The sequence below is a fragment of the Equus asinus genome, chromosome X (assembly GCF_041296235.1).
Source record: "Equus asinus isolate D_3611 breed Donkey chromosome X, EquAss-T2T_v2, whole genome shotgun sequence".
In the NCBI taxonomy this organism is placed as follows: domain Eukaryota; kingdom Metazoa; phylum Chordata; class Mammalia; order Perissodactyla; family Equidae; genus Equus; species Equus asinus.
The window spans coordinates 17205140-17218802 of NC_091820.1; the positions used below are offsets into that span (position 1 = coordinate 17205140).

The 13663-nt window shown below is 47.5% G+C and overlaps 1 protein-coding gene across 1 annotated transcript in view; it reads left to right on the plus strand.

Annotated features, from left to right (window-relative positions):
* Positions 1 to 10973: 10973 nt before the first annotated feature.
* The window catches only part of SMS (spermine synthase), a 44784-nt gene continuing 42094 nt past the window's right edge, over positions 10974 to 13663 (plus strand). Inside the window, exon 1 of the mRNA XM_044763489.2 lies at positions 10974 to 11488. Coding sequence (XP_044619424.1) covers positions 11440 to 11488 — 49 coding nt within the window. The 5' untranslated portion in view covers positions 10974 to 11439. The remainder of the gene's footprint in view (positions 11489 to 13663) is intronic.

Consider the following 13663-nt stretch of genomic DNA (forward strand, 5'->3'; position numbering starts at 1 on the left):
GCTCAGGGCTAATCTTCCTCAAAAAAAAATTTTTTTTACATATTGAAAGGATAATATTTTGGACATATTGGGTAAAATAATATGCATTATTAGCATTAATTTCTCCAGTTTCTTCTTACTTCTTTTTTTAATGTGGCTACTAGAAAATTTGAAATTGCACACGTAGCTCCGCTGGACAGCATTGTTCTGCATCCAGTAACACAGGTGTACCGATTTGACAATTCTCCAGTACGACATCGAAAAAGAATGGAATAATCTTTTTTTTAAAAGATTTTATTATTCCTTTTTCTCCCCAAAGCCCCCTGGTACATAGTTGTATATTTTTAGTTGTGGGTCCTTCTAGTTGTGGCATGTGGGATGCCGCCTCAGCATAGCTTGATGAGCGGTGCCATGTCTGTGCCCAAGATCTGAACCGGCAAAACTCTGGGCCGCCAAAGCGGAGCGTGCAAACTTAACCACTCGGCCATGGGGCCAGCCCCTGGAATAATCTTTTTATTATTTGATAAGTAATCTTATTCCCAAATTTTGGATAATTTTTCCTAACATTATTGGCTTGTAAAGGACCGTGATGTGTCTGAGACTAGCAGTAGTTCAGCAGGTTTAGAGCCTGTGTCTTTGGAGGAATATGAAGTGAGGGAGAAAAGGAAGCCTAAGGCCAGATTGTGAGAAGTCTTTAAGCCACATGTAGCATTTGATTTTTATTCTGTAGGACATTGGCATCCATTGAAGAGTTATAGCAAGGGGTTGTTGCATCATTAGATTTGTATTCTGGAGAGACAACAACTGAAGCCAGTGGGGCATGAATTGTGGGAGCCAGTTATTACTGTGCAGGATAGAAAGAATAAAGGTCAGAATTTAGATCATAGGAGATAGAGGATGGGAGAAATGATGAGATGGATTTAAGAAAGATTTGGTGATCAGTAGAGTGTAGAAACTGAAGGGAAAGAATTAAGAATGGGTCCGAAGTTTTTGATGTGGTCAGCTCAGTGGATGGTGGTACAGTCAGTTTTTATTCACTATTTACTAACGTGTAAATATCTCAAGTTTGAGATTACATGAGAAACATCACATTGGAGAGGAAGGTAAAGAGTTAAGTTTGGTCATTTGACTTTGACTCTGCAGGGGATGAATATAACCAATAGACAGGGCCAGAGCTCGGGGGAGGAGGTAGAAGCCAGGGATTGAGATTTAGGAATCTTCTATATATAGGTGGCTGAAATTAAAGGCATGGATGAGATCACCTGGAGAAAGAAGTTCTCCACCTTGGTTGCACCTTACAATCACTTGGAGGGACTGAAAAACGCCAGCGCCCAGGCCATACCTCCCAATCAAATCAGGGATGGAACCCTGGCACGACAACTTTTTAAAGCTTCCCAGGTGATTCTAATATGCAGCCAGGTTTGAGAACCATTGATACAAGGTAAGGAGAGAAGATGTGCCAAGAATGGAACCCTGCAGAAGCTCAACATTTATGGGGAAAACAGAGAGAGGAACCCATGAAGAAGTTTGTGAAGGAGTTCTCAAGTCAAAGGAGTAGCAGGAACCCAAAGATAGTGATGTCATGGAAGCCACGGGAAAAGGAGGTTTCAACAATGCAAAATAATGAAGAAAGAGCAAGTAATAAAAGAACCGAGAAAAGGTGAACAAAGATTGCCAAATGGGGTGAAAGCCCAGTTACACCGGAGGAAAAATATATATAGTGTATATATGTATATATATACGTGTGTGGACCAGTCAGCACCAATGTGAAGTGTTTCCCGTTATCCTGAGCAAAAGTGGGAAGGGCAGGAGGAGGCAAAAGGCTGGATTGATTCAAGGGTGGGAGTTTGCAGGGACAAAGGACGAGGGCTTGATGGGTTGCCGACATGATGTCCAACCACGGAGAGAGAAGGGAAGTGAGGTGAGTGATAAAGTGAGGAGGAAATAGGGTGGTCCGGGGACTGAAGGTGTAGATATGATCAAAGAACGGGCATAGCACACACATTCGGAGTGGTCCAAGGCGTTTACATGAAACTACCTCCCCAACCACCCCCCTCCCCATCCCACCCCAAGTATCCAGCATCACTGGGGCTGAGGAAATCAAGGACCTGAGATGGAACATTGGCCGATTCTTCCACAGAGAAGCTGAAACTCTACCCAGGATGAGGCAGGCATTGAACTGAGGTCACACAGGTGTCCAAGTTGTCAGTGAAGGTGAGCTGTGACCTGGAGGCCTGGTAGAGAGTGACAGGGCTAGAGGAGGCATGAATCTCCTGGGGTTTTTTATTAAGTCTGTGAACAATGGGCTGAAAGTATCAAAAAGGCGACCTTCCTGTTTTCCTCAACCCTGCACTTTAAAAGGCAGACTGTTTCCCTTAAGTCAAGCTTACTTGTCGCCAAGAGATTTAAACATGTCTCAGACACTGCTGTGTCATATACACTTCAAGAGCATTGCTTTTTTCTTTCTTTAAACATTCTTATATTTTTTGTACATTCACTGTTTTTGATAACTTTTCATTTTGGTATAATTTTAAATGCACGCACAGAAAAGTGGCAAAAAGAGTACAAGGAACTCTTTTTCTTTTCATTTATTTATCTTGCAAGGAACTTTTGTATACCCTTTACCCAGATTCAACCATTGTTGACATTCTGCCCTGTTTACTTTATCAGTCTTTCTCTCTCTATTTCTACTTACACATGCATATATTATTTTTTTTCCAAACCATGAATTAGTTGGAGACATTATGCCCCCTTACCCAGAATGCTTCAGGGAGTAATTCCTAAGAACAAGGACATTCTCTTATGCAACCACATTACACTGATCAAAGTCATGAAATTTAACACTGAAACAAAGCTGTTGTTGAATCCACAGTCCTTGTTCCACTTTTGTCAGTTGTCCCAGTAATGTCTCCCATGGCTCTTTTTCTTTCCTGGTCCACGATCCAATCCAGAATCACAACTTGTGATTTAGTTGTTGTATCTCCTTAGTTTCTTCTCATTTGGAACAGTTCCTCAGCTTTTCTTTGTATTTCTTGACCTTGACATTTTTTGAAGAGTCTAGGCCATTCGCTTTGTGGAAGGCCCCTTTGTTTGAGTTTGTCTGATGTTTCTTCATGATTAGACTAAGGTTGTGCATCTGTGGCAAGACGACCACAGCAGGGATGTTGGGTGCTTCTCAGTGCATCACAGCAGGAGGCATGTGATGTCATTTGGCCCAATTGGAGATCTAACCATTCCTTTGTAAGAGCAACGGAATGTTCTTTTAGCTTATTTTTCCCATTTGGCAGGCAGCTTGCACTGCAGTAAAATTTTCTTGTTTACACAAGCATGATAAGGAGAAGTTTCTAAATTATTTTTGATGAATTGCAAATAACCAAAGTGCAATAACCTGGTGGTTTTTAAGGAAGCAAGCTTAAAATAATATATGTTCATTTTTACTCGTGGAGTTTTAAAGTCAACAGGTATACTTAGAAGGAAACAAGATCTACTATTTCAGACAAAAATGCAAAAACTATATATTTGTAAATAAGTTTGAGAAAATGTGATTTAAGATTATTAAAGGGCAAAGTTCCTAATGCAATGAACACATTTTAAAAATATTAATATTAATATATCCTCAAAGTGAAAGACCTTTATGACTAACCTGGCGATATGCCAGGCAATGTACTAGAAAACCAGAAGAACGCTATGGCTTCGTGGGGAGGAGTGAATTATCGTTTGCGGTGTGGATCTTAACAGTAACTGCTGCATAATGATTTTAGGCAGCTTCTCAGAGCCTGACAGAGGAGAGTCATGGGACTGGGTGTGCCAAGGGGAAGAAGCTGAAATCCCAGCCAAAGAAGACTTTAAAATAAGAGCTGTGTCAACATGCATAAATTCACTTGCTTTGAAGAAACTGCAAAGGGATCCAGGAACAGGAAAAAAGAGTATTTATTGTTTTGCCTTTGCATGCCAAAATGTAATCTCTCTTTTTCTTCTACCCTTTCCTTAAAACGACAATTGTCTGCATGCATAGTGAGTGTGTTTTAAATGAACCATTCAGTGCTTTCTTCTGCTCTCATTTCCAGTACTGAGCAGCAACATGAGAAACTAGAAATTTCCCTGACTTTGGAGTCAGACTGACCCATGCTCCAAGCCTCGCTCTACTGCAGACTGGCTTGTGGCCTTGAGCAGGTCACTTGGCCTGTGACTATGTCTTTAAACAGGGAATAAACCTTGCTGGGTTGGGAGGATTTGAAATGACATACATAAAGAACTCACAGTACTTTACAAATACCTTGGCCCATAGTGGACGTTCAATAATGGAAGTTGGACATGAGGACAATGTAGTTTAAAGAAAAGAGCCCTGGCCTGGGGACCGGGGCACTAGGGTCCTGGTCCCTGAGCCTTCAATTAACTAACAACAACCTGATCTTGGGCTAGTCCCTCAAACTTACCCATTAAGATAAGAGTGTTGGTGAGAGAGAAACACAGGTCAAGTTTGAGTGGCGCTAGCATTCTGCTACTAACGCAAGGTGGAAAGTTGTTTACTGGAGAGCTGACCACTTTGCTGTGTGAATACAGGTGAGCAAGCGAACAAATGAGCAGCTCTGCCTTGGCCACGGTGGCACTTGAGCTGGGCCTTCAATGCTCCTGTGTAGGCTTTTCCACCGTAGAAAGGAGGGTATTCTAGGTGAGGGCAAAGACCCAAGGGTCTGGCAGGTAAAAAGGCACGGCGCTGCCACTCCGCAAAATGGCAGCTCACATCCAATCCCACTGCAATCAGCTTCTAGGACTACCTCTGACTGATGAGTCGTATTAAATACACTTTAAGATAAGTGGACCAACCCTCTGTGGGCTTTGGAAATCTTTTAGCTCTACTGTAGCGAAATGGGAGTTGCCCTATAAACTGCCAGGTACCCACCATTTGGACTGGGGCAAAGGAAACTACTAGTTAAACATCAGTCTTAACTCATTAATAATACTTACGAATCCTTCCGTGAGGCTTTCTACATGCCAGGCACTAAGTGCTATACTTCTATTAATATTAATTTATTTAACCCTCAGAACAATTGTGTGAAACAGGTGCTGTTATGACACCTCCTACACAGATAAAGAAACCTGGATTTAGAAAGAACAGATCATTTGCCAAATGCAAGCAAATGGAAAAATCAAGATTAGGACGAAGCCTGCTGACAAAAGGCCCTGATCCTAACCATGATGCTGACCTGCCTCTCCATAGACAGAGGAAGTAAGGAACCAGTCTTACAGAAAAATATATATTTAACTGGTACTAACCACAGAGAATGTAGCCAGTCTTTGAGTATAGTTGTAGTGAATGCTGCGTTCAGACGAGAAGCCAAGGCACTACTTTTTAGACCACAACATGCTCTATGATTGCTTTGGTAACAGCTTTGATTGTGTCATATTTGGGCACAGGCACTTAGGACACACTGCAACAGTTGGGTCTCCCCTCCCCCTAAGGCACCATTCTTTGCTGGAAGTGAGAGGAAAGGAGGAAGTGGGGTGGCTTAGACAGCATTTCACGTGGAGAAGTGAGGGCTTTGTAAAGAGTCTCGAGTGGAGATTTTTTAAGAAAGCCTGACCCTGTGTGTCTTCTCAGGGCTGAGTGACAAAGCCCTAGGCTGCCAATCTCCCCTCTAAGTCAGGCTTTCTCAAACTGGAGGAACCTTCTGGGGGTATTGTGGACACATCTCAGGGCATCACGAGTCTGCAGGGTGTTGGCGGGGGGGCGTGCAGGAAAGTGGCTGCAGGGTAATAGCAGGCACTGATTTCTCATCCTCTTGTATTTGTGTTCTCCATGCTGGTTCTAGAAAGGTCAGCCAGGACACAAGTGAGGATTATGACTGGTACTCAGGGCGCTGGCTTGAAATGTCTCTAGGAAAACCTATTCTGTCATTTACTTTTCTTAAATAAGCATCCAGACAGTTCTACTAATGAACTCTTTAGGGGCTTCTGAATGGGCCGTGGACTGCCCGGCACCCTGGGATCAGGATTATGAGTTGAAAGATGGGGAACAGAGTAGGGAAGTCCCATGGGTTGGCTGTTGCCCTCACTTTCCTTCCCCAGCTTCTGACCCGAGAGAACTTGGTCTCTGCTTGGGGTCCACTTTGGGGTGTCGAGCATGAACTTCTATTCCTCAGTTCATTTCAAAAGACATAGATAGTGAGGACCTACTGTGTGCCAGGCATCATGCCAAGCACTGGGAGCACAAGGGTGAGAAGTCAGGAGTCCTGAAGCACTAGCATAGGGGGTGTCTTAATACCAATACCAGTGTCCTCATCATGGTAGCTCCCTACCATTTATTGAATACTTGTCGTGTGTAAGACACTGCCCTTGTCATACATTTATTTATTTAATCCTCACAGCTCTAGGAGCTGGGTACTATTATTAACTCCATTTTACAGAGAGGGAAAGGAGGCCCAGAGAGGTTGATGAACCTGTCTACCGTCAGCTAGTAAGAAGGGGTTAGGAATTCACCCCACAAATTGTTTGTTGGAGATAGGTAACAGATCCAGAGAGGAGGGAGGCAGGACGCCCTTTCCAACCACTCCCTGATGGGAGGCAGGCAGGGTCACACACCTTGGCTTTGGCGAGTTGTAAGAAAAGTGGGGACCACTTTGAGACAATAGGCAGGGCAATCAGAGGCAGCGCTATGAAGGGGTGAACAGCTCAGCTCTGAAGCCACCTGCCTGGCTTCGAGTCCTGGCTCTACCACTTTCTAGCTACCTAACCTCTTTATGCCTCAGTTAACTTGTTTGTAAAATGGTGACAATTGCACCTAGCTCTTCGGGCTATGGTAAGGGTTAAATAAGTTAGCATTTGAGGCTGCAGAATGCTTTTCTCTAGGAAAACCACAAGCGTGAGGCTGGTTTCCCAGCAGCCTTCAATTTCGCGTTTTGTTAAAAACACCTCACCTCAACTCCATCCCATCAGGCATTTACTCGAAATTTGCTTTCAGGTGATGAAGTTCACTTAAAAACTTCTATGCAGCTTTACCTTACAAATTTGGTTTGGCTACAAGTCTTTTTTTTTTTTTTTTAATTGAGGTAAAATTTACATAACCTAGAGTCAGCCATTTTACAGTGAAAAACTCACTGGCATTTAGTACATTTACAATGTTGGGTGACCACCACCTGCATCTCATTCCAAGATATCTTCATCATCCCAAAGAAAACCCTATACCCATTAAGCAGTCATTTCCTTTCTCTCATCCCCCCAGCCCCTGGCAACCACAAACTCAATTTCTGTCTCAATAGATTTACCTGTTCTGGACATTTCAAGTGGAATCACACCGTGTTCTTTTGTGACTGGCTTCTTTCACTTAGCATAACGTTTTTGAGGTTCATCTATGTTGTAGCACCTATCAGTACTTCATTCCTGTTTATGGCTGGATAATAATTTATCCATTCACCTATTGACGGAAATTGGCTTGTTTCCACCTTTGGTGATTGTGAATAGTACTGCTAAAAACATTCGTGTACAAGTTTTGGTTTGAACACCTGTTTTCTATTCTCTTGTGTACCTACCCAAGAGCGGGATTGCTGGTCATATGGTAACTCTATGTTTAACTTTTTGAGGCACTGCCAAATTGTTTTCCACAGTGGCTGCACCATTTTACATTCCCACCAGCAATTTCTCCACATTCTTGCCAACACTTGTTATTTTCTGGCTCTTGAAATTTATTTACTTACTTATATCTGAGCCATCCTCGTGAGTGTGGAGTTGTTATCTATCGTGGTTCACGCTGCTTTTTGATTTGGCAGTGGCATGCACGGCTCTACGTTGGAATCTCCTGGGTTTTTATTTATTTATTTTTTAACAATCCCAATGCCAGGGCTGCACCTGGGTGGGGGCCCAGGCAGCAGCAGCAGTTGGTTTTAAAGCTCCCCAGGTGATTCCAATGTGCAGCCAAAGTTGAGACTCACTGTGTCGAAGATTCCAGGCCCCTCTTGGTTATGCACTCTTTTTAATCAGAAATTGAAATCGTATTTAACCAGCTGGGTAAGGCTCATATTCATCTCAAAAATTGCAGGGGAGCCATCCAGATTTCTGTCAGCCATTCTAACCCTAATAGCTAAGGCTGAGTTTTGTTGAGAGGAAGTGATTTCACCACAGCTGCACACAGGGGGCAGGGAGGCGGCATGTCTCGAAGGGTCCCAAGTGAACTGGTGAAAAAGCAAAAAGCAAAACAAACAAAAGGCTACCGGCTTTGACGGCAGGTGCAGCTGCTAAGGGCTGCCAGCCCCTGCCCCCACCTCTCTTCACAAGGAAGGTTTAGGACAGCAGCACCATAGGTGGCCTCTGGGTTCTTACAGCCCTGGGGGGCTTTCAGTTAGCACCCTGTTGCCACGCCGCAGCCGCGGCCGCTGCCACTGCCACCACCACCACCACCTCCTTTTGAACAGAGAGCTCTTTTCCGTTTTCAACTTCCTTCTTCCCAGTGAGTAGTTACTGTTGCTAACTGTGTGGGGCAGACAGTGTGGCCCTTCCTCCAAGTTTATGAAAACTGTTGCAGATGTCCAAGTTGGCCTGATTGCGAATAAGCAGGTGGGCCAATGTGAACATGTTTTGGATAAGAGTAATATGTAACACTAAGTAGCATTTTGCTAAGAGGGTCACCTACGGCTTTTCACTCTCAGCGTTGACTTCATCTTATTGTCACTAGTATCACTGCCTCCAGCCATACCCTCCAAGGAATACACCTGGAGTGGAACAAGCTGGTTTCTTCCTGCAGTGAGGGAGAACGCACACCCTGGCGGAACTGTGGGCATCGTAGCAAGAGGGTGTCAGGAAGGTCCACACAGAGGACTGGGGCCTGTGGCAGGGGCTTTTGGGGAGCATGTAAGGCAGCTGGGCATTGCTCTGGACTGGATGCTGTCAGGAAGCAGGGGTAACTCGATGGATGGTCTCAATAAATCTCGTGGAGAAGCAGGGAAGACCACTGGTAAAGAAGCAGCAGTCACTCATCTTAGCCAGGACTAGGGGGTGTTTGGTGACATTTGTTGTAAGGACAAGTTCACGTGTTCTCTGAGTTCAGAGCAGTCTTGTCTTTGTCTTGTGCCATCCTGGTCACAGAGTGGCCTTGTCTGATGTTGGTGTTCTGGGGAATTGTCTGTGTTCAACAGGAGATTGCCCGGCCAGCTCCCAGACCAGATGGCAGGGGCTGGTCCTCTGTCTCAGGCCTCCTTTTTGGCCAAGAGCAGATGAGGTCAGGCCAGAGGACAATAATCCATGATACTCACATTTTTACCATCACCAAGATTTTGTTGATTAGGAGGTTGTTTCCAGAATGCAGGCTGTAGTTGGGTAAATCTCTCCTGCTTTTTTCTTGCAGGATCAGTTGCTGAATTCTCTGATGCGACAACAGCTGCACAGGATACAGTGGTCAACTGTAACAGGAGCAATCCTGACAAACGTAATGATTATTGACCCTGTAACAGGCCTTGAATTATAAGGGGGGCCTACATTATAAGACCCAAGCAATGAGAATATATTCCAGAATCCATATAGGTACTCATAGCCCTTGGTTCCTGTCCATGTCCTACCTTTAATAATCTTGTGTCATTGGTAGGTAATACATGCATTAAGAACATCCTTACAATAACTTGTAAAATTACCCCAACAATGTCGGTTCCATATTGAGGCCCATTTACCTCTGATGTTGTGCTAACATCATGAAACATTTTTGCTAAACTCCACTTTTGTTGTGGCTACCTGATTAGTTAATGGCAAAGCATCTCAGGGATTTCATCTCTATTTTGTACCTTGTAGAAGTAAGGGGAGGCACTAGCGCTGGGGATGCCATTTCAAGCCTGAGTCAAGCAGGAGCCGGAGCCCGAGGTGAGTGGTGGTTGTTGCCACTAGGCCACCTGCACTATAGGACACAAGCTGCTGGACAGGATTGGCTACATAATTTGCAGATCCATTGCCAAACGAAAACATGGGGCCCCTTGTTCAAAAATTATTAAGAATTTCAAGATAGCAACACAGAGAATTAAACCAAGCGCAGGGCCCTTCAGTGTGAGGCCCTGTGCCACTGCACAGGCTATGTGCCCAAGAGGCCCACCCTACTGCTGAGCATGGAGAGTCACACAGGACCTGTGGAGCCCTACTGTCCCTGCAACGTGGCAGAGGAGGACAACTGTCTTCCCAGTGACCTGACTCCAGAGGAACGGCCAGAATTGGAGAACATCCCTGAAGAAAGCAGGAGCTGCAGGCTGAAGTATAGAGACCGAAGGCTGAGATAGAAGAATAGCTAACGAAATTGAGAACTGGGATCCACAGAAGAAAGCAACACATGTGGAGCAATAAAGAGGTGGCCTAATGCAGGTTCTATAAAGGGGATCCCGTTCATAACAGAATGGTTGATTGAAGAACACTTGCGAAGACATGTCCCAGTTCTTGTAGAAAGGTGAAGGACTCGGTCAAACAGCCACTAGGGACTCCCTGCGGGAGAGAGGAATTTATTATCTAGGTTCTTCCTGCTTTTGTGGAGGTGCATGAATTCACTGATCTAACCTTTACCCAGCCAGTTCAGTAATTCCTGTGGAGCTTCTGAACGCCGAGGCGGCGCCGAAGACTGATGGGATGATGGAGGCACTTGCCCAGTGACACCGTCAGTGTAATAAAGGAGGGCTTTAGTGCAGACTCTGACGTTCTCTCCTTTGCCACATCTTGTTGAACACCAGCCCTACCCCCAAAGTCAGACAAGCCCACAGCAGAAAGGTTCACTGCCACTAATAGAGGCATCAGTGATGGAGGAGCAACTCTAGAATCTGTCATTTCCCACAGGCAATATTAACAGCGCTAGCCTCTCGCTTGCTTTCCCCTATTCCCATTCGGCGTGAAAACGTAGGTAATTAAATACCTAAGAGCTTTCTATTCGGTCCTAAAATGCAAAGGAGACCCTTGCTAATAATGGTAATAATTCTAATGGGTTTATCTGTAGCATTTGAAGAGTTAAGGAAAAGGCGGCAGTACTTTTAGACTACAGGGTGGATCCTCGCATGTTATTTTCCCGACTTGGCCAGGAAGCAAGAGGGGCTTGGCTTGGGGGATGGTCTGGGGGAAGCGTGGGGGTCGGCCCCCCCGGAAGGCGTGCCACGCGGTTTAAACCTAAGGTGCCCTCTCGGCCGGCGGGAGCCCGCCCGATCCCCGGCGCGGGGCGCGGCCCTCGGTGACGCACGCCGGGGAGAGCGGCGCCCACGTCTCCACCATTACATTCGCGAGGCCTTCCACCCTGCGCGCTGAGTTCGGGGCTGCAGGCGTCCTCGCTTCCTCCGTCCCGGAGGCGGGCCGACCCCGCCCCGCGCCCCGAGTCGCTCCCGGCGGTCCCTCCCACCGCCGCCCGGCCTCCCCCCGGCGCGGCGCCCTCCCCGCCGCCGCAGCCTGACACGCCGTGCGGCCCCCGTCTCCCGCGGCTGCCTCGCCAGGCATGGCACAGGGCCTCGCCTCACTATGGCAGCAGCACGGCACAGCACGCTCGACTTCATGCTCGGCGCCAAAGGTGAGGGCGCGCGCCGCCACCTGCCCGGCGGGCTGGGGCCCACGGGGGCCGGGCGGGGCGCGCGCCGCGGGCCGAACAATGCGGACGGCCCGCGCGGCCACGGCGTCTCCCGGGCTGCAGCGCCGCGTGCCCCGGCCTCCCGGGGAGGCCGCGCGCCAGCTCACGCGCGGCTCCGTCCCGGCCGCCGCGCGGGGCCTGGAGGGGCTGCGACTGCCAACCCCCCCAGCCCCGTGGCCGAGCCGCCCTTCGGGGCCTGGGCCGTCCCCCGGAGCTCCACGCGGGCTCGGCCGCCCCCGCCGGGGTCCCCTTCGCGCCGCCGGGCGCGGGAGGAGCCCCCGCCACGGCCGCGGGCCCCCGTGGGGCAGGGACGGGCCGGGCCAGGGCGCGCGCCGTCCGCGTGACCTCTCCAGTTCTCCGCGGCGGGCGAGTCCCCCCGAGGGCGGGGGCTCCCCGCGTGGGCGCTCGGGCTGGGGAAGGACGGCGCCGGGCTTGCAGGATTCTTGGCCGCCTGCGTAGGAGACGGATCCCCCGGAAAGGGCCGGGGACGGGAAAGGAAACACTGATGCTTATGGGGGGGCTGAGGTCTGGGCGCGGGAACTAGAGCTCCCCGAGTCGGGGAGGCTCGGAGGGCTGCGCGCCGAGCAGAACAGAGGGCCGGCCGAGTGGGAGCCGTGTGCAGGCGCTGTGAAGGGGAGCGGTGTTGTGCACGCTTTCTCTGGGTGCTTCTAACGGGGGAAGGGGGAGGACGGCCCGTCTTTTTTCTGGTGGGGTTTAGACCTGTGAGTGCTGCAGACTTGAATCTGCGCTTCCCGTGCGTCCCACTTGGAGCGTCTCATCCCTATTTTGTTCATTTTTCCCTCGAATTGGATGGATCACCCTTTTCTGTTACCATTTAAAACATTGACTTCCTCACTTTGTCTCTTTTTTTTTCAGCTTCTAAGTACTCGGTTTGCATTTTCTCCCCCCAATTGAAAGGATCTCCGAAGGCACAAGATTTAATAGAGACTGAGGATTTCTCTCTCTCGATTGGCTCTGCATGTGACTTTGGCCCTATTTCTCATCCTTTCTGAGCCTCATCTTCCCTGTGGTAAAAAAAAAAAAAAAAGAGGAAGGACCGTGTACACTTCATAGGGCTTTTAGTGTTAAGGGAGTTGCTGTAAAACACTACGAGGTTAAGTAGTATCAGTGTATTTGGGTAGTTGGAAGTGACTTGGAGCAGACAAAGCATTTTTTTGTTCCCACATTTCTTAGTTGAGGATGGAGGAAAGGGAGACTGCTGGGAAGAGTCAGGAGATAAAATGGTGATTGGGGTGTGCAGCTGGTGGGTCGTGAGATGCCTAAGGTTTTGTTGAGTAATTATTACCTGGCCGGCTTTAGGGCTTAGTGATTAGCGAACGTTCTAGCATACTCCATTTAGAAGTGAGGGGGGTGAGGCTTGAGGAAGAAATAATGGTTCAAGGTCACCTAGCTGCTAAGAGGTGCGTCTAGGAAGTGTCCCTGGTGATAAGCATCTGTGAATGTGCACCTGTACTTGTTCATGGCTTTTCTAGGCCCTAAGGAGGGTAATCTCTGGATGAGGCTGGAAGGTTCTGGCACTTTCGTCAGTCTGAGTGTCCTTGGCTGAAGCCTTAAACAGCTTTCAGCTTTATTCAGGTGGTACCTGTTGAAATGATGGCACCCAATGGGCTGCTTCTGTGTTCTGTTGTAAATGTGGGGGAAAACCTTCACTTAACTGCATGAAGAAAATGTGAGAGAACTTGAACACTTTGGGCTGACACTGGCCAAAAAGGGAGAGAGAACCATGGATGCATTTTGGAAGGGAGCAGGAGAAACTGGCAGCTTCTGAATTGACAAGGTGTGGAAGTAGCATTTAAATAATTGAGAGTTGTGCAAAGAGAAAGTAAAGATTGAGGAGAATTCCCAGCCAGTTATTCTTCATTCCCAGCCTATTAATCTTAAAGATGAGAAAGATTTGATGGCAAGGTGAAGAAGATTGTAGAAAGCATCTTAGGGAGGGGGATGTGTGTACGCATTTGTGGTATATCTTGGTCCCTACAGAAGTATTTTGGGAGTCAGAGAGCTTTGATTCTCCCCGCATTCCCCATCACTTGATTTGGGCTTGGGGGGAGGCGTGTCCCTTTGCTGTCAGTAGGTATCCACCCTTGTAAAATAAGG